At 28.5% G+C, this 23,344-nt stretch overlaps 4 protein-coding genes across 4 annotated transcripts; 1 reads left to right on the forward strand and 3 right to left on the reverse strand.

Moving 5' to 3' along the window:
- Nucleotides 1–127: 127 nt before the first annotated feature.
- On the reverse strand, nucleotides 128–6,103 carry LOC149057856 (uncharacterized). Its single transcript, XM_089223511.1, has 4 exons — nucleotides 5,970–6,103; nucleotides 2,747–3,280; nucleotides 1,168–2,322; nucleotides 128–293 (listed from the first exon to the last, which is right to left on the reverse strand). Exons 1-4 carry the CDS (start codon nucleotides 6,101–6,103, stop codon nucleotides 128–130), a joined length of 1,989 nt encoding a protein of 662 aa, XP_089079637.1.
- Nucleotides 6,104–8,322: 2,219 nt separating this feature from the next.
- Nucleotides 8,323–11,109, reverse strand: LOC149057857 (uncharacterized). Its single transcript, XM_089224122.1, has 3 exons — nucleotides 10,658–11,109; nucleotides 8,781–10,001; nucleotides 8,323–8,561 (listed from the first exon to the last, which is right to left on the reverse strand). The coding sequence occupies exons 1-3, from the start codon at nucleotides 11,020–11,022 to the stop codon at nucleotides 8,375–8,377; spliced, it is 1,773 nt and encodes a 590-aa protein (XP_089080248.1). The 5' UTR covers nucleotides 11,023–11,109; the 3' UTR covers nucleotides 8,323–8,374.
- A 6,845-nt stretch (nucleotides 11,110–17,954) lies between these two features.
- On the reverse strand, nucleotides 17,955–21,105 carry LOC149057858 (uncharacterized). Its single transcript, XM_089223512.1, has 4 exons — nucleotides 21,092–21,105; nucleotides 20,342–20,908; nucleotides 18,272–19,264; nucleotides 17,955–18,198 (listed from the first exon to the last, which is right to left on the reverse strand). The coding sequence occupies exons 1-4, from the start codon at nucleotides 21,103–21,105 to the stop codon at nucleotides 18,009–18,011; spliced, it is 1,764 nt and encodes a 587-aa protein (XP_089079638.1). The 3' UTR covers nucleotides 17,955–18,008.
- A 913-nt stretch (nucleotides 21,106–22,018) lies between these two features.
- LOC149057859 (uncharacterized) lies at nucleotides 22,019–22,375 on the forward strand. Its single transcript, XM_089223513.1, has one exon. It carries the CDS (start codon nucleotides 22,019–22,021, stop codon nucleotides 22,373–22,375), a length of 357 nt encoding a protein of 118 aa, XP_089079639.1.
- Nucleotides 22,376–23,344: the final 969 nt, after the last annotated feature.

Genomic DNA, 23,344 nt, shown 5'->3' on the forward strand with positions numbered 1-23,344 from the left:
TAAAAATAACTATTTTTTAAAGGATACTATTTTATATTAAATATTTGTTTAAAAACAACTGTTAAATTTTATATAGATTTATGTATAAATAAAAATTTTAACAAATATAAACAAACAATAATTATTATCATTGAGTATCTGTATTATCGCAATTATAACGTTCAAAGCACCAAGTTTCCCAATTATCTGGATTTGGTGATTTCATATGAATTTCATTAATTACATCGTTGTATACTTTGAGATAGTATAATAATTTATCGTTAGTGAAAGGTTTTGACGCTCGATGTAGGGTCCTAAAATCAAACAAATCATTTAGTAATATTAATAAAATCAAGTATGATCTATAAAAGGTGAAATAAAATTAAATCATTTAATATTAAAAGATCTATATCTCGACACGTGTCATCTCCCAATTAAAATGTTGAGTTCAGTATATCCTGGGCTTTTGTTTGTGCTCAATTTATGCTAGTTAATACAGTAAGTTCTTCACAGGATTCACACATAAAATATGATCATTGTTTAAAAACACTCTCGTATCCCTTCGTAATCTGTCACTTATAAGTACATCGTACCAGATATACACTAAAATGATAATCTTTAAGTTACTAGTATGTAACATATAACGTTACATTGAATGGAAAGTCAATCCATAGATTACAGATTGCCGAGACTCACTATGTGGTTCTCATTTACAGATTGTATGATATCAGGATTAAAATTAAATTATTCAGTATGAAAATCTAAAGTCATAGAAACATAAATTAAAATAAATGTAAATTAAATATTTTTGTGGTTCAATTTTTAAATATAATTTGTAAATATGTGTGTTAACACGTCCCAACTTGGGATTTACAAGAACTTACCAGGGTAAATTGTTAATAATTTTGGAATTGTTTGAGCACACTTGTGAGATTATTTGCAGCACAAATCAGCACAAATGAAACACAAACGAAAGCTCAAAGGTTGAACTGGACATTTTAGTTGATTGGTTCCGCGGAGATGGACTTAATGTAAAATGTGGGGTATGTTATTATTTTAATAAGTTATTAAAACGAATTTATCAGAAAATATTTGCATTGAATAAATATATTATTTAAATTTTAAATTCGACTTATTCAATGTTATTCTGATAAAATAAATACGAATGATTTTAATATCGGCTCTTACCAATTAATCCACAATGGTATGATTCCAGTTTTTCCTTTCCCAGCAATTTTACAAGCTACTCTTTCGACACATTTTTCAGAATTTAATTCCTTCTGAAATAAGTCTAAAGTAGGATCCATTACTTCTAATGGCTCATACCGCAACCCAACATTGTCAAAGGCCTCGATTACATCAGGTGGAATATTTGATGCTGGAATAACCTGTGTTTGACCTGAAGGGACAACTACTGTTTGTGTTTGGCCTGAAGGAACTATTATTGTTTCCCCTGGAACACTTATAATTTCCTTGATAAATTGTGTTGCTCCATTCGAAGGATTTTTTACTATATCATTATTTGATATGGGTGTATTGAGAGTTGAGATAGTACTCGGATTATTCAAATCTAAGATTAACGATGAATATGCCGGGAATATTTTCATGGTCACGAGAAAAATAATTGTTGCAAGCGGCAAAAAAAATAATGGTAAGCTCGAGAATTTTATGAACTTCAATGTTGAAAAGAATTTTAAAAATAATACTATGAGAACAAATTTGAGCTTAAACAGAAGAAGGAATAAGAATTTTATGAAACCAATTACTTTTAGTTTGACCAGTCCAAGTTTAATAAGAGCTATTAAACCAATTCTTTGCCAGAGTACTTCGTATGTTATTGGTACTTCATTCGGTTGCGATGAGCTCGTTTTGTTATTTTGTACAACAGGGATACCTTCAGGGGATTGTAGGATCGAACTATCTAGTCTAGTATCTAGAATTGGATGGGTTTTGTAATCAATTGTATATGATGGTGGAATATGTTTCAATAATTGTCTTTCTGGAGTCTTAGGATTTCTATTTGCATTATATTGTTTAAACATGTACTCCGTCATGTCTTTTTTATTCTGGTAGCGCGCTCTTAATATAAATGGGAGTTGATCAGAAAGATCACTTATTTCCGACGTTTCCAATAACCACAATCTTCCTGGAATAATTTGTCCTGATTTATTGAAAAATCTTGTCCAACCACTCCTATCTATTAAGTTTTTGTTTTCTTCAAAGCCTTTTTCGTTAACATCATAAGTTAATTTATATAAATTTTGATTATTGTCTGTATCTTCTGCTGTTTCATCTGTTTGTATAGTAGGATAATCATTATTATTTATTTGCTTATGATTTAGCCTACGAACAAATTAAATAATTTATATGAATTAGAGTTGCATACAATTGTATAATAATAAAATAAATCTCCTACATTTAAGTTTTAAATCTTATTTGAACGCTGATTTTGTTAAATTACATTACACCCATCAGAGAAAAATTTAATTTCAAGTTTAACATAGTGATAAATACCAAATTTTAAATATCACTTAATAGGTTATTTAAAATTATTTTTTGGTTAAAAATAGTTTTACTTATATTAAAAATATAAAAAAATTTAGTGGCTAACATGTGTATACGAGTATAATACATATATTACATATACACATTAGTGCAAACTAAAAACACTTGTGTGCACTTGCGTTGATACTTAAATTGTTTAAATATATATATTTGAATCTGATAATATGCAATTCTCTAAAATCTATAGAAGGAAGTTTCTCACCTGATATACATTTTATGTATAACTTGTGAATTGTTGGATTCGTTATTTAAGTTTTCATCAACAACAGTGGTGGTATTGTCGTTATGTTGATATATTGAATGAGGTGTTTTTTTTATCAATTTTCCCCGTTTGAAAAACATTGGAGTTATATTTTTAGATAACGACTTCCCAGTTTCGAATTGTTTGTCTTGAAATACAACACCATCGTTACTAGACAGCGTAGTGACAAGCGAATATTCGGCACGTGGACCGTGTCTCAGCGCTTGTTCTCTAGCTGGTTCTTGAATTAATACTGACGTAGCATTCCACACTCGCTCTTGTTCTCGCATCATATTTGTAGTATTTGACATTAACGTAAGTCCATGGTCTCCTGCTACCAGCTCATTGCCAGTCGTGTGATTAACCAAACCCTGAGCTGTCATCTGACACGATCGGACCCACACGAATGCCATGGTGATGGTAAATATCAAGAATGCCGCCGATAGTATTCTCATGACGACTCCAAAACAGTTGTGTTGTCGATCGGAATCGGGCCTATAACACATGAATATATAATAGTTTAATTTATAACGCATGTGACCGAATAAACTAAACAAACAGACCTCACTGTTGTTACTTATTACCCATCAGTAGGTAAGCTAAATACCCCGTGAATAGGCAAAAAAGATAGTCATAATATTATGATGAATGATGATAATATAATCATAAATATTTCGTTGGTAATATTATTCGTAAACAGATAATAAATTGGCGTTTTTTAAATTTTTTTCATCTAATAATTGTTAATTAATGAACAATAATCGTGAGTAATCATTTTTACATTGTAGTTTTAAACAATAAATTAACATTTACCATCATACTGTAAACATTTAAAATGTCAAGTTTTATTTATTAGAAATTTTTGTTCATAATCAAAGTCAAATTGTTATATAACTTTCCATAGTATATTAAAAATAATAGGTATTTCTGTTCAACATATTACTAGTTATTATTCAATTGAAACTTACATTGCTTATAAGTAGGACGCAGTATCCCAGCCACCTATGTATTATGTTGTAATCTTGAGTTGAAGAATAAGTATTTGAGTATATACTCTTCACAAGGTCTAAAAATCATAATAACACAGTATATTATGTTCTATTCACTCCATGAATTGCATCAAACTAACACTTTATAAATACGAATTTAAATAAGCATATTTATAGTTCTCAACTGTGTATAGTCTATTATTCTTACCATACCTAATAAATAATAATTTGAGACACCGTTACAAATGTTGCAAGACATACCTATTCAGTAAATTGTTTTTACACGAATATAAGTATATACTAACTAATATGTATAATATGTGACTTGGCCGTCTTCACATATTATTAGGTAGTATTTACAAACATATTTTTGTTTGTAATGGATAAAAGATAATATTATAATAAATAGGATAATATAGGTATATTGGTTATAAATTTATAATATTTTATACAGGTACAATAATATTATGATTAAGTTGATAGAGCATCTTTAATACTTCCCTATTGACATATTTATTTTGGACTACATTATAGAATCCTAAAATACTTATTAGTAAAATTAAATTTATTCTTTTGATACTGAAAAATGTGTCGTTTTATACAGTTTATGACAACTATAACAAACGAACAGTTCATGTTAAATCATTGATCAATAGTTAAATACAAAAATGTTACATTATTTTACTAACTTTTGATTTCGTGTGATTGTGAAAGAGTTGATACATTAATCTGATATTACAATTTAATAATAATATTGCTGAATTTAATTATTTGATTCATCTTTTGTGGCGTGACACTCAATAGTTATTATTTTGAGAACTATTAGTTTAAATATTATTAAATTCCACTGAAGCTTTCAATACGCTTAAACGACACGTTTCTGAGTATAATTTTGTTAGTAAAATATATTTTCTTGATTTGTCAATTTATTGACCTACAAAGTCATTATTAATTTCTACGAGATGAGTGTAATTTCATACAGGTGCATATAGAAACAAATATTTTAATTTGAAAAGGTGTTGGAAGGAGAGGGTACTACAGACAATTTGATACAATTATTTTTTGCTGTTAATGCGAGTAAAAATGTTTTTAGAATGTTCGCTATAATAGATAATAAGTTCCATAAGCTGTAAAAAAATATTAATCAAATTAAAAGGACCTGCATTTAAAATATTTCATTTTACCTTTACAATTAAATAAACCGGCAAAATATATTAATTAAATTAAATTAAATTACGGAATGAATTTCCTACTGCATTACATGATGCATAACTATATATTATTATATAGAAATTATTTTATGATCATATTATAATAAAATAATGGACAACTGATATATAGACCACCATTATTTATCCAAACGCAATAATAATGTTATCAATATGATAAATTATACAAAATAGTCAAATTTTTATCACAGTTTTATGGTATTAATGATTTATTAAAACTTATTAAAAATATGATTTTTATTATCTTAGATTTTTGTCACACCTATAAATGCTTTTTTCATTATTATTATTTAAAAGGTTACAGGCTTCCAAAGTTACGGTTATTAGCCTACACGATGTTGCATATAGTTATGAACTTGACGATGTTTAGGGTTTGTCCTTCGTCGAGGATTTCTTTGATATTGTGTGGGAAGTTGAGAAACGTGTGCAATGGTTCGTATGTGGGACCTATAAATGTATTATACTACAAAATCAATGAAATGAAAAACGAAACATTTAAATCTTATCTGAGTGGTTTATCTGCAACGAATGATACTGATTACTTATTATGAAAGCTACAAGACGCATCAAAATATCTCGTACTCATATGCCACCTATTTGTGAGATAGACGGTACTTGGGTACGTAATGAGTAAGATATAAAGCAGAAGTATATGCTCAACACCTTGAGAGTGTATTTCAACCAAATTATATCGCTTCTGAACTCTATATGAGACAATGTCAGTCACTCAACGAAACAAGAGAAAAAATAAGATTTTTTAAACCTCTAGAAGTCGCTCAAAAAATTTACAACATCAACCTAAAAGGCACTGTGTTTCGACGAAATCAGCCCACGCATAATTAAAGAGTTTTCAAAAAAGGCGATTATTCTTTTAACAAATATTATATACAATGCGAATCTACGACAAGAATACTTCTCTAAGCAATGGAAAAAGATACAAGTGTGAAGTGGTTATGTTACTCAAACCAGGCAAGCCACCAGAACAAAGCTATCTCGTAACCTAACCTCAGATCGATATCGCTATTACCAATCATGTCAAAGCTCTTTGAAAAACTTCTTCTTAAACGCTTAAAACCACTTGTTGAAGAAAGACACGTCATACCACACCATCAGTTTGGTTTCGGAATAAATATTCTACTATTGACAAAGTTCACCGTGTCACTAACGTAATTATAGCAAAGTATTAGAAGAAAAAAAATATTGTTGAAGAGTGTACTTAGACGTAGCCCAAACTTTCAACAAAGTTTGGAATAAAGGATTACGCATAAAAATACGAGAACGACTCCCACACACCTGGTGCGCTCTCTTAGAATCTTATCTTATTGAAAGACAATTTAGAGTTATGCATGAAGATGCGCTAACAAATTGAAAAAAAAAATTTCTGCAGGAGTACCACAAGGTAGTGTAATAGACTTTATCTGATTTACACAGGTGACATCCGAACCAACTGTAACTCAATGACAGCTATGTTTACTGCAATTTTAGCAACAAGCAATGATCAACAGACTGCGACTGAAAACGTACAGACATCAATCAATCACATCTCGAACTGAACAAAAAGATAGAAAATCCAGATTAATAGCGATAAATTGGCACACGTAACCTATAGGTACATTATGAAAAATTGAAAATTTGGATCACACGATAATCACACAAAAAGATTCAGCTAAATACTTCGGTATGCACCTGGATTCTCACCTTAATTGGAAACATCATGCCCGTCATAAAAAATTACAAATCAAAAAAAAAAATGTGCTATTGGCTAGTTGAAGACATCCCACATTAGATCTGACAAACAAACGGCTTCTATATGTTCCTATTATCGAACCGATTTGGACTAATGGCATAGAAACCGTTGGGGTTGTACTAGCAAATCCAACATCGAAATCGTTAATCTAACGCTGTCATAATATTGCCCTTCGTATCATTGTTGCAGCATATCGGTTCGACAGGAATGAAATCATCCATCGAAACTTGAACATTTAATAAAAATATACATCTAAGAAGAAATCAAAAGTTTTCCAACAAGCATGTTAAAAAATCTGAGCCGCATCCCAATGTAACTGCTAAATAACTCCTAGACAACTCGCAATACATTAGGCGCCTCAAACGTCTAAAGCCATACGACTTAGGCTAAGGAAAGGGGCTATCTCATTAACTCTAAACATGTTCTTGTACAATATATATTTAAGTAGTTATTTTAGAAATAATTACTAAAAAATTATCATATTGTACACACTCACAACGTATTGTATTTATAAAGACTTTTTTTTTTTTTTTTTATTGATGTTAAAGGCTTCAACAGCTAGGTCATTAGCCTGTGGTTGTGGTTACATTATCATTAATAATTAAATATACAAGTAAATAATTAAGTTCTAAATTAAGATTACATTACAGTTGTGGTATATGTGGATTTTACAGTGATATTGAATATTTACATTGTATTTTTAGCAGTGTAGTTCTATCTTAACATTAAATTTTTGTGTCTATGCCGATGGATTTGAAGAAGGTATGGATCAAGTGTGTGTTGTGTTCTCCTAGAGCTTCCTCCATCGTTGAAGGTTGGTTGAGGATGTTTCTTGCGTTGACATATAGCGAGCAGTCTAAGACTATATGTTTGAATAAAGACTTTTATTCGTTTAAATAAAGATGCCATAGGCAGTTAAAAATGTATATATATAAATATATATAAATATAAAATATATAAATAAAAAAATATATATAAAATATATATATATATATTTATATAATAGCAATATAAATATATTATAAGATATGCTTAGTGTGTAATATATGTATAGGCTTACAGACCGTTTTTGTTCAGAACCATATTTCGGATAGAAGTATTAAGTTATTGTTGAATTTAAATTTAACATAATATTAATTAGTCTCAACAGTAACTAACTCAAAGATGTTGACATCTATAGTACAGCAGATCGCAATCACCTTCTCCCCCATTTAAAAAAAATTGTTTTCCGTTTAAAAAATGAGTAGATATAACTAAGATGATTGCAGATTGGAATGTAATAAATAAATTATTACATTCTTTCACTGCAGTTACCATTTAATTTTTTACATTGAATATTTTAACACGAGATCATAAAAAAACCATACCATCTATGTATTTTTATAACTAACTTTAATCATATATTATATAAAATACGAACTTAATCATTAAAATACATATTAATATACACAAATATAAAATATAATTTTAATATAAGTTTAAATAATTAATAAAATGGATACATAGTATACTACATATAAAATGTAATATTAAATATAAAAATAACATAATTTTACTGCTATACATTTTACATTAGGTACGTCTTATTACTAGCTAAGTTATTGTTAAAAATAAATTATTATTATTATGCATCTGTATCATGTGTAACATTAGTACTTTTACAGTTATAATGTTCTAAGCACCATGAGTTCCAATTCTCGGGGGTTCTTATGGAATGACTTGCAAGAATTGCATTATTTATATCATCATACGTCTTTAAATATAATTCGAGTATTTTGTTTGGAATGACCTTTGATAAACCATGCATTACCCTATAAAATTAAAAATCATTTATTTATCAAACAAATAATATTGGTGTATTATGCTTTATTTTATACAAATTAAAAAAAAAATAAATATATTTATTAATTTTGTCTTCTATTCTCATTTTACTTATTGGACATAATATAAGGGTAGTAATGTTATTATGTTGTATGGCTGTTAATGCACTGAGTACTAACATGAAAGAAAAACTTAATATTTAAGCTTACCAATTAATCCATATGGGTAACGCCCCTGCTTCTTTTGTTACAGCCATTTGACAAGCTATTCTTTCCATACATTTTTCTGAATCAATAGTCTTCCAAAAAAAATCCATAATAGGGTACGATGCCTCCGTAGACTTAAAATGCCATCCATAAGGCAAATGCAAAGTATCTGATTTAGTTGATGGCCTACCATTTTTGTTTAGTAATAAATGGTCCAGGTAACGATCAAATGTTGATGAACCATTTTGATTTATTGGTGTGTTGATACCAGCAGATCGAGTATTACTCGTACTTCCAAGTCGAGGGACGAGGGACGAGGAAACAACATTTACTAGCCTTGAAGTATCAGGTATACTTGGTGTCATATTAATCGAAGTACTTGGCATCATAGAGGACAGATTTGGAACCATATTATTATTTGGTTGACTTGTTAAATTATTTGGAGTAAACAAAAATCGATTTATTCGTCCAGGAATCGAAAATAATGAAGACAAAATTATGGGGAAAATCAGGGAAGTAAGCAATAGCAGTATAGGTACGAACGGTAGTATCATGGCCTTGAAGAACTTAAAAAGTAATAGGAACTTGAAAAATACTGTGATCAATAATAATTTTAGACTAAATACAAGAAATAATAATATTTTTATAATAACAATTGATTTTAGTTTGACCATTCCGAGCTTAATGAGTGAAAATATAGCAATCAATCTCCAATCAACTACGCTACTCGTATTCGGTATTGGTGTCTCTATCTTTTTTTGAGGGCTCTCCACAGTCTCCAGTATTCCAGGTTTCTGTGGAACCGTATTTTTTAATGGTTCATAATTAGTGTTTTGGTTATTGTAATTCATACTAGGTGGGTGATAAATTATATCTGTTGGTGTGAAATAATTTATATTTGGAAGTTGATAATTGCTTGTTGGAGGTTCATAACTCTTACTTGGTAATTTATAATCTATACTTAGTTGTTGATGATCCTTAACTGGTTGACTTCCAAATGGTTTGTTGTAATACGGTCCATAAATAGTTGAATAGTATGGATCTAATTCCACCCCCGAGTCTTTGTGTATTTCATTCATTCCAACTAGATTATCAGTTTGTGTATTGCTATATGCACCCGTGTTATAAGTCAAGTCTACCGTGTCATGATATCCGGTCGACCCATCTTTTACAGTTGACAAGTTATCTGTCTCCAAATTTGAATAGTCAATGTGATTTATTTGCCTGTTAACAAACATATCAATGTTATAACAATGTACTATAATCATGCTACAATTACTTAAATAAAACCAACAAATATTTACTTTTTATAATAAAATACAAAATCGTATAATGATAAAATTGTTCACTACAATTAAAATATTATATATTTATAACTATTAGTGAATTGTATATGCTAATATATAAATTATTATGAATTGTTTTTTTAAGTTGGATTAAGTATATATATAATTATGTATTTATTAAATATAATAAATTAATTAATTGATATCTTATATCAATAGGAAATTAAATTATTTTTAATCTAATCTTTCCACTTATATACAATTTAGTGAGTCTTTAAATGGAAAGGTATTTCAGTATTTGATACTATTGGATATAAATAAATTATTGTATTTTTCAAATTAAAATTAGGTTATTTGTAATTAGTTCAAAGCAGCAAATCCATAAATGTTATTTATGATTTATAATAATTGATTGTGTAGCTGGAGTGCTGGGCGGTGTCTGATATTTAGAAATAATTTTTTGTTTAAACCAAATGCATATGATTTTTTTATTTCGTATCACGATGTTTGTACGAAAACGTGGAATGAAAAGATTCACGTCATACGGATTTATCGAAGGACCGAATATTATATATTACGATACAATCAAATTACCTAATGCTGTTTTGCTGCGCTTCGGCGTCAGATGTGATGCCGCTTTCGTCATACTTTTCAGGGGATGTCAAGTTGTCGTCACCGCTTCCATATCTATGATTATTTGGGTACCGATTTCGGCCTGCCAACATGTCATGGATACCACTAGCGGCTAATGGCGTTTGGATCCCGATGGCCGTTAACGGACGGCCGTTCATTGATCGGCGGTTTGGTGGCAGGTATTCCATGGCTGACCGGTTTTCGGGAATCAGCCGCTCCACAGACACTTCCCGCGTGTTCGCCACTGGTCGATCATCCCCGAAATCGTGGACCGCCGACGTTGGTTTTTCGGATGTATTATGACCGAAAAACACGTACAGAAACATTGCACTTACTGCTGTCACTGCGGCAATCGTTAGTGAAATGATGATTGTGACCCTAATGCAAACTGCAAGTGTTCGTCTTTGATTGGATCGAGGCCTGTGAAAAAAATGCATCCAATTGGCTTGCCAAACTATAATTGGGTTACAACACTATCAATTAAGTGCACATATCCAACTATTGCTGTTTTTTGACTAATTTTATAGTTTATATTACGTTTAACGATCATGAGATTATGTAGTTGACAATGGCAAAGGTTGTGGCATTCAGAAGAGTATCAGGAAAAAGTAAAAGGCCAAGAATTATGACCAGAAGGAGAAGAAGAAAAATTATAGTTATTCACTTAACCTATGTTACTCTACTAATAGAATTGAATGACAATACGGTCGATTACATTGAGTAGATGTTCACATACTCGAAAATTGACTATTTATCAGTATAGATAATGTTGATATTTTTACAGGCGCGGAAAAGGGGGGAATGGGAACAATGACCCCTCCCAAAATCTAAAAAAAAAAGAGGCTGTCGAAAAAAATGATACCATTCATTATAGAATAGATCCGTTCTATAATCAATGAAAATACTATATTATTCCTATTACATATTTCTATATTAGATTATGTTTTGTAAAATTGATATTGATTATCGGACAAATCTATTTTAAGGATTTTTCTGTAATTTCTAACCACGTGAGCTAAATGTTGATTGATATTATTGTTATAATCGGGTATACAGGGCGATTTTTTTATCATGAACCACTCATTATTTCAAAAAGTATCAATGTTTTTGAAAATATTTTTTTACAAAGTTTCATGTTGTTAAAAAAACAACGTTTTTATGAAAAAATTATATTTTTTAATATTTTTTATCCTTATAATTTTTTAAGTTTTTTACTTTTTTGAATGGCAACCTAGAGTTTTAATTTCATATCCCAAAGCAGAATATTTTTCTAAGTATTTTGATACGTAAAAGTCGAATTTTGGACGAGTAGTTTATGAGTTATAAGTATTTAAAGTTTAGATTGGCGGAGTGGAGTGGTACGGGGTTACCCCGCAAAATGTTTGTCCACTACTCCGCTTGTCTAAACTTTAAATACTTATAACTCATGAACTACTCGTCTAAAATTCGATTTTTACGTATCAAAATACTTAGAAAAATATTCTGCTTTGGAATATGAAATTAAAACTCTATGTTGCCATTCAAAAAAGTAAAAAACTTAAAAAATTATAAGGATAAAAAATATTAAAAAATATAATTTTTTCATAAAAACGTTGTTTTTTTAACAATATGAAACTTTGTAAAAAAATATTTTAAAAAACATTGATACTTTTTGAAATAATGAGTGGTTCATGATAAAAAAATCACCCTGTATAATAGTATCATATAAATCATTGTAACATATATTATTTATATAAGACAGTATTTTGTATATGCAATATTAGTACAATGAATGGTCATTAAAATAAGACATTAATATTAATTATTTTGTTTTATACTAGTTGACCCAATGCACTTTGTTGCCCAAAACTATATCCAAACATCATTAAGTTTCTTATTCAATACTCCGTGTCATGGTAATAAAAAATTAAAAGAAATAGAAAAATTTAAATCAGCGAATAGTAGTCAGTAACTTTTTTTTTCTCGCAGGTAGACCATATTATTATCAGAAATAAACAAATATGCAGTTATTGTATACTCTGTGATAATAGTTTTTATTTTTTTTTTGTAAAAAAAAAAAACTTATTTCTACTATATATAAGTATTATAATCCATATTCAATAGAAATAATTAAAAGGAAAAGAAATTTCCATTTCCATTGTTAATCTTAAAATAATTGAGTGACTATATGATCACTTTTTTAAAATAAGAATTTTAAAAATCTTCATTTGTTAATGCATCATGATATGGTGGTACGAAGTTACTGACAAAATGTCCTGACCTTAGCTATCATATTCTAGGCTCAAAGTTGATTAATTAGTCAGATTACAATCATAAATTGAGTGTTTTATAGGATAAATAAATATTTTGTAATTTCCCAAATATAACATATTATAAAATTTATTAATATATATTATACATGGACATTTAAATGTCAACTATATTTCGTAGGTCACCGTTCTCACTTAAAAAAATGTAGTTGAAAACTCCTCTAATATTTATGAATAATTTAAAGCTTTTGTATTATATAGATGTTAAATTGAATAACAGCTATTATATAATATAGAAGGAAAAGTGTATGGTTGTGGTTTATAATATATATAGTAAAAAACACTCGACCGATTTCGACAAAAAATTACCGAGACTATTTTAATTGCAACAAAGTAGTGAAAACGGTAGACATAATATTGTATAAAAGAAATTAGCTAATACAGTTTTTGACTAATCATTAATCAACACCGAATTTTAGAATCATAGACGGCTCGTAATAGTATTATGATAGAAGCTACGGGTTACAAGCTGTTGCATATAAAAGGTAAAGTATATGACTGAGGCTTATAGAATCAAAAAATACTTTACCGATTTTGACTTTCTTGGAAGATTTAGATAAAAGATTGAATCACTTATGTTAGGGTACCATTATTGATAAATTTAAAATGAAAATTTCTGAATGTAAATAATTAAACGTAAGATAAAAAAGTTATGTTATTTACGTAGGTATTACTATCTGATACATGTGGATGATAATCTTGGTTTTTTCTATCTCCAGGAAGTTAGTTTGTTATAAAATATGAAGAACATATTTAATAATATGTGACAATTTTTTTATGTCAGAGATTTTTCAGAAATTAGTTTTTACACACATTCATCACATTATGTAGCCTTCCAAGATATATAAGCTTCTTATATGAAAACAAAATATATAGAATATATTATTACAATATTATTGCAATAATTATCAATAATTTATAATATTATGATCATTTTTAAAATGATTTCAATAGTTATATTTATTTCTAAATGGGATTAGTTATATTTATTCTGATTAATAACATGAATAAATTGTTAGTGATTATTTGTACATTCACGTTTCTTCACTTCTATGTATTATTTACTTATAGAGTATTTGACAAAACTATGAAATGTATCGATAAAAATGATGTTTATTGCGAGAATAGATGAATACCTCCACATAGTTTTAGAAACGTCAATCAAACCATAAGAATAACACAGATTTATTTGATAAAATCTTAGACATTATTATACTGTATGAGTATATACAATCATAAGTTTAACGTAGGATTAATAGTAATAATGTATCAATAATACATGAACCTTCTTTCCGGATATTTAACTATTAATTTAATTAATTAAATTTTTTATTATTATATTAATGATAGCTATAAATAATATAATCAATGTTATTTAAAGGGTTTACTTACATTGTTGAGAAATGATTAGCATATCATTCAAGTTCCATTGGTTTATTTGGTACTGTTCTATTAACTTATTGTATTATGTAGATTGATAATTCAAATCCCTAAAAAAATTAATAGTACAAATATTAGAATAACACCCTCACTTTACCTTATAGATATTTTGTTTAATCTGCAAGTATATTCCTAGTTTATTAGTGAATATGTATATTGTGTGTATATTTTGTGATCCCCACCCGAATAATTTAAATTTATTATTTGTGTTATTTTTACCATAGCTAATGATTAATAATTTTGCACCGTTTCAAATTACACACTACAGTTCATACATATTATCTCAACGGTTCATAAACTTCTAACCTAACTGTTTTGACTTAGTATAGTTATACCTTTAAAATGGATAAAATAATATGTAGTGACACTAATGACCATTAAAACTATTAAATAAGTACAGGTCGAGTAGGAACCTACTGTACTTATAGCGTAATAATATTCGCATATATGTATATCGAATAATTTTTTTGTCTACAATAAATTCTATGATAACATAACGAATAACGATGTAACAACGAATTTTATCTTCTGATGATGAAAATAATGATATAGATAACAATAAGAGATAATAATTAGATAGGTACAATAAATATTTATGATACATGGTTTTTATATTATATATATATATATCATATTCCTACTCTGTGGTTTTTACCCATGACATTTATGAGTATGTAATTGAAAGTTAGTATGTATTGAGTAGTGATAATGTTGCCTTACACTATACGACTTATGTACCTACTCGAGTATTAAATAATATTATGTATTTATTACGGAAGGCAACGAATAGACCTTTTTACACACATTGCCACATTGCTTCTCCGACTATAAAACTTTAAACCTGCTCAACCAGGTACGTAGGTGGGCTAATATTATCGCTAACATTAACTCAATAATATTATGAAAATTATGTTAGCCTTGGGTATTTCAACAATATTATGGGGTGGCCGTGGCCTGTATATATTTTGGATGGCTGGGCCAATGTTAAATCCTTTAGCTACATATCTATATACTCATTCATCATTCAATGAACATATTATTATTGTGCTTATACGAGTAAAAAATACAATTATGCTTACGTAAGTGGTAAGTGTATGCAAATATTATACCCACATGAAGTAAAAAGATATTTTGTTTTACCATACATTGTTTTAAATGCCAATCATTTAATTTTATAATTTTTTTTTTAAATTCATGTTCTAATTATACCTATACGAATGTATAGTCGTAGTATGTATGTACTGTATGTAGTCAAAAGGTATAATTATCTTTCTACCTACTATATCAATTTTTTTTTTTATAATCTCAATACCTTTTATTTTTTTCTATTTTTTGCTATTTTTACACACATCTAACAAAAATTATTTTTCTTTATTTTAGTTGCTTATAATAATTTTTTTTCCAGTTAGAACAGATAACAGAGCAGGGTCTGTTTACACAACACTACTCCTCTGCTGCCATCATTTATTGATGAATAGCATTTACATATAAACGTATTTAAAATTATTAATCTACTTATATTACATTTTTCATATTTTCCCATATCTAACTATAACATTATTTATATTTTTAGTATTATTATCTTAATTTTTTATTTATTAAACATATTTCACTCTTTATTTTTCTTCTAAAAATCGCATTAAGTACTCTTGAATTTTTTAGTGATCAAATGTATTTCTTTGTCAAAATACCACTTTGTGTACGAATAGTAAGGAAATAACAAAAGTTTAGATTGTTTTAAAAGAATTTTAAATGTATAATGTACCTATACAAATATAAACATGTATTTAAAATAAATTAAAACGTTGTTGTATAAAGAATTGAAACCATTTAAAAATATATATTATATTTAAAAACATTAATATTTTTTATATAATGATTGTCCCACGTGAAATAAATCATTCTAGATACACACTCATATTTAATATGATATAAACAGGAAGACATGATAGTCAAACTTTTGTTTTAATCAATCTATACATTTTTTGTTATTTATAATTTATAGTCACTTATAATACACAAATAATATAGACAGAATTACAGTTTTCATACTGAAAACAAAAATTTGAAATTTGAAAAAAAATTGTGTTTAGATAAAATCAAATAAGCCAATATGTAAATCTAATTATAAAAACGATTTTTATTAAAAACATTTATCCGAAATATTGTGTGAGTATATCGGGAAATATCTGGTTAATTAGATAATTTTGAGAATTAATGATTGTGTAGAAATCGTTTCCCAATTTTATGCATCCAGTATTTTCATGTAAAGCTACTTTTCCATCGCCGATGTCTGGCGTGCTGGCATTATTTATGACACAAACAAATATGATACTCGTACTTGTATATTCAAATTAAAAATAATAATAATAATAATAAATATAATAAATGAATATTATTCTTAAATCCTATGACCACTAGGAACCATTAATAAAAAAAATTTCTATCGTAAATCTAGCTGACCCCGTGCACTTTGCCCTTAAAATATGACAACCCTTTTTTGAAAATTGTAATTTTTCAAATCTTTTTGGATATAACTCACAGCAGTAAGTGCAATTCAGCCACTTTGGTATAAAATCCATATATTATCGGCTATTAGTCCAACTCAACCTACTTTAAAATACTAATTTGTACTAAGTATTTCTCCTTTAATCAATAGCAACCGTTTATAACTCTGGCCACCAATAATAATTATTACCATAGCTTTAAAATTCAATGCACGATTTAAAAACAAAAATTTCTATCGTAAACCTCAAAATTCTTCTTTGAGCACCTCCCGGTGGTGATCAATTCCATTTTTAAATTAGCTTTAAACGTATTCTCTGCAGAGCTACCAAATATACACAGACAATTTAATGAAAATCGGTCAAGCCGTTTCGGAGAAGTTCAATAACTAACATTGTGACACGAAATTGTTGTATATTAGCTGTACGAAAAATTATCAGTAATATGTAGAATAAAATTTTGAAAAACATTACTTATCCTTGGGAAACAAAACAGGTAATATACATTTTTGGTGTAATATTTAGCATTTGTTTAAAGTAGGTTTAAGCTAAAGTTCACAAAATTTAATATTTCGCAATATTTTATAAATGTTGAACAAAGATCTCTTGATATCTTAAGGCCAAATTGAAGTATCATATATAAAATAAATATTATACCTTTTAAAAGATTAAATATTTAAATCATAATTAAATTATAGTTAATAAAAGTATTAGTACAAAAGAAAGGCGATTGGATAGTAGATGCATAACAAATTTCATCGTTGTGGTAAATTATGTGTTCAAATGACCAGAAATTCTGAATATTTTTAATATATAAATTATAACATTTATAAAGCTTACAATATTAAATAGTTAACTATATTAATATTATATTTTTTTAAATTATATTATATACATTTTATTATTAAATATTAATAGACTACCATATTATTTAAATACTGCCAAACTCAAAACATATTTGGCATATTAAAATTAACAGACCAAAATAGTTTATAATGCTACGCATACAATACTTATTACCAATACATTTGAAATAAATTATCACAACATCAAAATATATCATTGTCTTGCGTTTGACACGTGTGTTGTATTACCACTACTATTACAGTTGTAACGTTCCAAGCACCATGTAACATAATTATCTGGAACTGAAGACTTGGCATGAATTTCATCGTTTACATTTTTATACGTCTTGAGATATGATTCAAGTTTATCGTTGGAAATAATCTTTTGTAAGTGATTTAACACCCTAAAATAAAACAAATTAAGCATAATGATATTTATTATTGTTATGGTGGACAATAAGATCAGTAAGTATTTACCAATTAACCCAAATGGGTACGTTTCCTGTCTTCTCGGCCACAGAAATTCGACAAGCTATTCTTTCCACACATTTTTCTGAGTCCAACAGCTTTTGAAAAATGTCTAATGTAGGATCTGATAACTGTGTTGACTCGTCACTCTGTACGTCAGTTAAATGTTTATCTTCAAGTTTTAAAAGCGAATCGTTTGTTTTACTGGCGATATTGTAATCGACCACTGTAGTTTTACTTGTTGGGATGTATTTACCCGTTGCTCTATCCATGATTTTCCGCTGTGTACTACCTGGTGTGATGGCTCCCGGCTGATAAGGTAGCTGATTCGGCCGTGTTCCATCCGATTGACTGGGAAATATCCCGCCAGGTCGATTTGGAAGTAATCCTCCATTTTGATTGGCTGCAGGTATATTACTATCGTTCATTCGTCTCAACAAATCTAATACTTGTGCTGGCATCATGGATAATGGCAACAGCCGTTCCAACAACATTGGTAATAATAGAATATTGAAAAACTTCATGAGTTTCATTATTAACAGAAAATTAAAGAATACCGCTGTCATGTATAGTTTGAAAGAGAATGCTAATTGAATTAATGTGTTTAAGAAACCAATTGCCTGTAGTTTGCCAAAGACGAGTTTGAAAAGCATCAACATGCTGATTGTTTTCCAACTAACGTAGTTTGGCAATGGGCTTAGATCATTCTTAGTCAGGCTACTCGATGGTCGATCTAATGGCTTGCGAGTGTGATCTTGATCAACTAAATATCCTTCTCCTTCTCCGTATGGTGGTGGTTCCCAACTACCACTCGATCCCGACCACAATGACCCTTGCGCCTGTTCGGGTCGATCATCATATTCTTTGTGTCCATAGCCACCCATGTTGTAAGTTAAATCGTATGCATTTTTATATCCATTTGAACCGTCATTGTCCGCAATCGTATAGTATTTTGCCGTATTCAATTGATGATTGTGATTTATTTTTCTTCGACTGATTTGCCTGTCAAAAAATAAATAAAAAATTTTATTTTATTTTATTTTATTTTAATAATATATTGTTTGTCTAAATATAAATGTATTAAGTTTTAAAATAATGAATAATGGTATGTATAAAGAATAGTAATATGTTTAGTTAGATTACTGTACCTACATTGTAGTAAAATCTCAATAAATTAACCCTTATAGGATAAGCAAAACATGAATTTTTGAGTACGCCTATTTGATACTTTCAGTTTCGTTATAAAAATAAAAATATAAGAATTTATATTTCTAAATAATTAAAAATCAAATATATTTATCCGCCAAGGCAAAAATATTTTTAATGAATCGTTTTTCACAGTGATATGACTTAATTAATTTGGCAGGTTTTTGTGTACAATTTATTTTACAACTTTGATTTTATTTTTTAAATAATTTATTTTTTATGATAATAAATGAATTGTGATAAAATATTTATCGATCAATTTAACTTTTTTTTTAAATATCCTAATATCTATTTAATGAATTATATTTAATTAAAAGAAAAACTAATTTAGTTTAGAATAAATTTTAGAGTTTACTAACTATACTTTTCAAAAAAAATCTCATTTTATAAGGTAAACGAATGTTAATTTAATATTCACAACCTATACAATATCTCATGTTTATTTTAGTTTAATTGTAACTGTCATGATTACGAGATAAATTTTAAATATAACTAAATATTAATCAAGAAAAACTACCTACCTACTGATATTTTACGCAAACATTCCTATTTGTATATTATTGTAACGATCACTTCATTTTCAAATAAATAACTAAAACAATTTTAATAAGTACTTCGAGATTAAATCAAAATTGTTTCCTATGGCATTTTATATTGTGATCAGATTTTAACTACTTACGCATCATTTTAGTTGAAAATTTATATTTTGTCTTTAATATTGTTAATGTTGACTAGTATGTTAATGTATTACTATTGAAATATAGTATTTATTAATAATAATAGCATATTACTCTATAGCGAAATAGAGTAGTTGGGATCCTTATCCTACCTTAACCTACCAAATTAAATTATGAGTCTTATGTAGATTTTTACCTGCCATTTATCTGATGCATGTTAGTATTGACAGTTAAATATTCATTATTGCTCTCACTGTTGTCGCCTATGGCCGTGATGTTACCGTTTCCGTTGTGTTGATTTGACGTGTTTCGGAGATCTAGTGGTCGAGCCACAATCTTAGATGTCGATGATTCGACTAAATAACCATCGGCTTGGACTAGTCCTATGTCTGATAGAGATCCACCATTATCCTGCTGCAAATGTTTGAAGGACAAAGAATTTGTCAGTGATTGATTTTCAGATACCATTAAATTATAGCCCGGAAGGCTAATCCTCGTCCCTTGTTGATCTCGAGAAATAGAGTAGTCAGTCGTGTTTAGGTCTATGACAGTATCAGGTGAAATGGGTGCTATTAGAAGCTTCCCACGGTTGTCGGTGATTGATCTGTCATCGGTCGGTTGATGAGCATTACCTGCCAGAATCGAAGTTTTTGTCACTATCATACCGAATCGTATACATAGTAGCGTTACAACAGAGGTTGCTATGACCATTCCCAATACCGTTATGTTCATGATTGATTTTGGTCTTCGGTTATTATATGGCCTATATAATTTTTTTTATCAATGCACAGGACTTTAAATCTTCATAGAATACTTATAATTAGACCGTTTTTAACTATTCAAAAATGTTAAATTAAGTATACATCTAATTATTATTTATTTTATACACTCATGGTTTATATCAGAATTATTGTTCAATTTAATAATTAAAAAAAAGTATTCTTACATGGCTGATAACATAGACTAGTATCTCATTCAAGCTCCATTGATTGTTTTTGAAGAAAAGTTGTAACCATAATTCTTAAAATATAATATAAAATAATCTTTTCACAATATATTAGAAGGTACATGTATGACTGATTCATTGTCAAATGAACTCTGAAAATCGAATATATGACCCACCACCCAAATAGCATGCAATATTTCATCCATACCAAATGAAAAATTATATTTCACTGTTATAATGTATTGATAGAATACTATTCTAAACGGTCAAGTACAAACGGTTTGAAATAATACCTATACAATTTCCGTTTGTACGGCTGTTATAATATTATAGCTTAATACTATATGTATACCTATATTATAAATATCGAATAATCGAATCGCAGGTCAAGCGTTTCAATGTATACTGTAACTATATATTTCCAAACAGTGCCAAAACTAAGTGTTCGGAGAGGTGCAAGCAAATTTTATTCCAAATCAAAATATAATTTTTAAATAATTAGTTCGGTTTCAGGAAGGTATCAAAAACACAATCGGATCAGGAACAATAATGTCAATAGATTTAATCATTATAAAATAATAATTTATTTCAAATCAAACTGATTGGCTAGATATTAGATACGATCTATAATTATCCTAACTAAGGATACTAAGCGCCTACGTCACTGACAATTATGGGCTTATGGCACTGTTTTCAGTAAAGAGAGACCATAAAAAATGTATTATTTCAGAGATAAAACATTCTCTAATTTATTGCTTAAGTATACATAGTATAAACTAAAAACCGTTCGTAATAACACCACAGACTTAGTGATATTCCTCGTTTATTAACCTGAAATGGTATGAAAAATTCCTGTTTTATAATATGCTAATTTGTCTGGTAATTATTAATTTCTTTTAAGTTATATTAATGCTACGACGACAGATAATGGAATTAAATGAGAACCATTCCCTACTAGCATATGCGGATGATATATTAATTTTAGGTGATACGAAGCAAGATACCGTAAACAGTATGTCAGATCTAATGAAAGTATGCAAACATATAGGGTTGTCTATAAACCAGGAGAAGACCAAATATATGTTCATGACAAGAGAAGCACGAGATAATGAAGATGATTCAGACTTGGAAGTCTATGGGATATCATTTCAACAAGTACATGACTTCAAATATCTCGGAGTCAACATAAATAATAGAAACTGTATGCATAATAAAATAAAACTCCGTTTAAAAGCTGGGAATGGATGTTACTTTGCTATGTCACATCTGTTTAGGTCAAAATGATTATCTAGGAAAAATAAAGAGAAGCTATATACTACGTACCTTAGACCAGTTGTAACTTATGCATGCTGTACTTGGGCTACAACAGCAGGAGATGAGAATAAACTTAATATATTTGAAAGGAAGGTGTTAAGAAAAATCTATGGTCCCGTATATAATCCTGATACCCAAGTGTGGGAGAGAAGGTCAAACGAACAAATACAACAATTATATGGAAAAGGAAATATGGTACAATTTGTAAAAGGCACTAGACTGGAGTGGGCTGGTCACGTTTGGAGAGCGGATAATAGTATTGTCAAGAAGGTACTTGTAAACAACTTGAACAGGAAAAGACCTCGTGGCAGACCGAAGCAGCGTTGGATAGATGCAGTCAAAAGAGATATCCAGGAGTTAAGACCAGATTGGCATGGAGACCTAATGCATGCATATAATAGAGAAGAGTGGAAGAATTTGATATTGGCAGCAAAGGGCCTAAATGGTCTATAATGCTAAAAAAAAAAATTTATATTAATGATACACATAGTTTTGTTTATTATTGGTGAATTTAGAAAAATAGTTTATCTATATTACTACTTTACACGTTAACTCAGGATTATTATTCAGGATTTGTGACCTTAATAAAATCATGTAAAAGCATTGTCTTCGTGTCATATATTACCGATATTAAAGTAATAATATTATTTATTTGTATTTATTTAGCATAGATAATGGATGTACAACTTTTATATTAATATCATTTTTTTTTTTATTTGCAATAAAATATTATTTTTTACAACACATTCTAGTGTAGGTATCTAGGTTTTGTATAATTTATGCAGTTTTAGTAGTGTGACCCATAAATTTTATACCCTCGATAACTTGTATTCAAAATGTAATCATCGATCCAAATGCATATTTATACGATTAATATTACAAACCAATAGAATATATCTACAAAAAAAAAGTGTGCAACTTAAACAGATGTTATAGTGT

Source organism: Diuraphis noxia, unplaced genomic scaffold (genome assembly GCF_037042655.1).
Source record: "Diuraphis noxia isolate RWA-SAM2 unplaced genomic scaffold, SU_Dnox_SAM2 contig0003, whole genome shotgun sequence".
NCBI classification, from domain to species: domain Eukaryota; kingdom Metazoa; phylum Arthropoda; class Insecta; order Hemiptera; family Aphididae; genus Diuraphis; species Diuraphis noxia.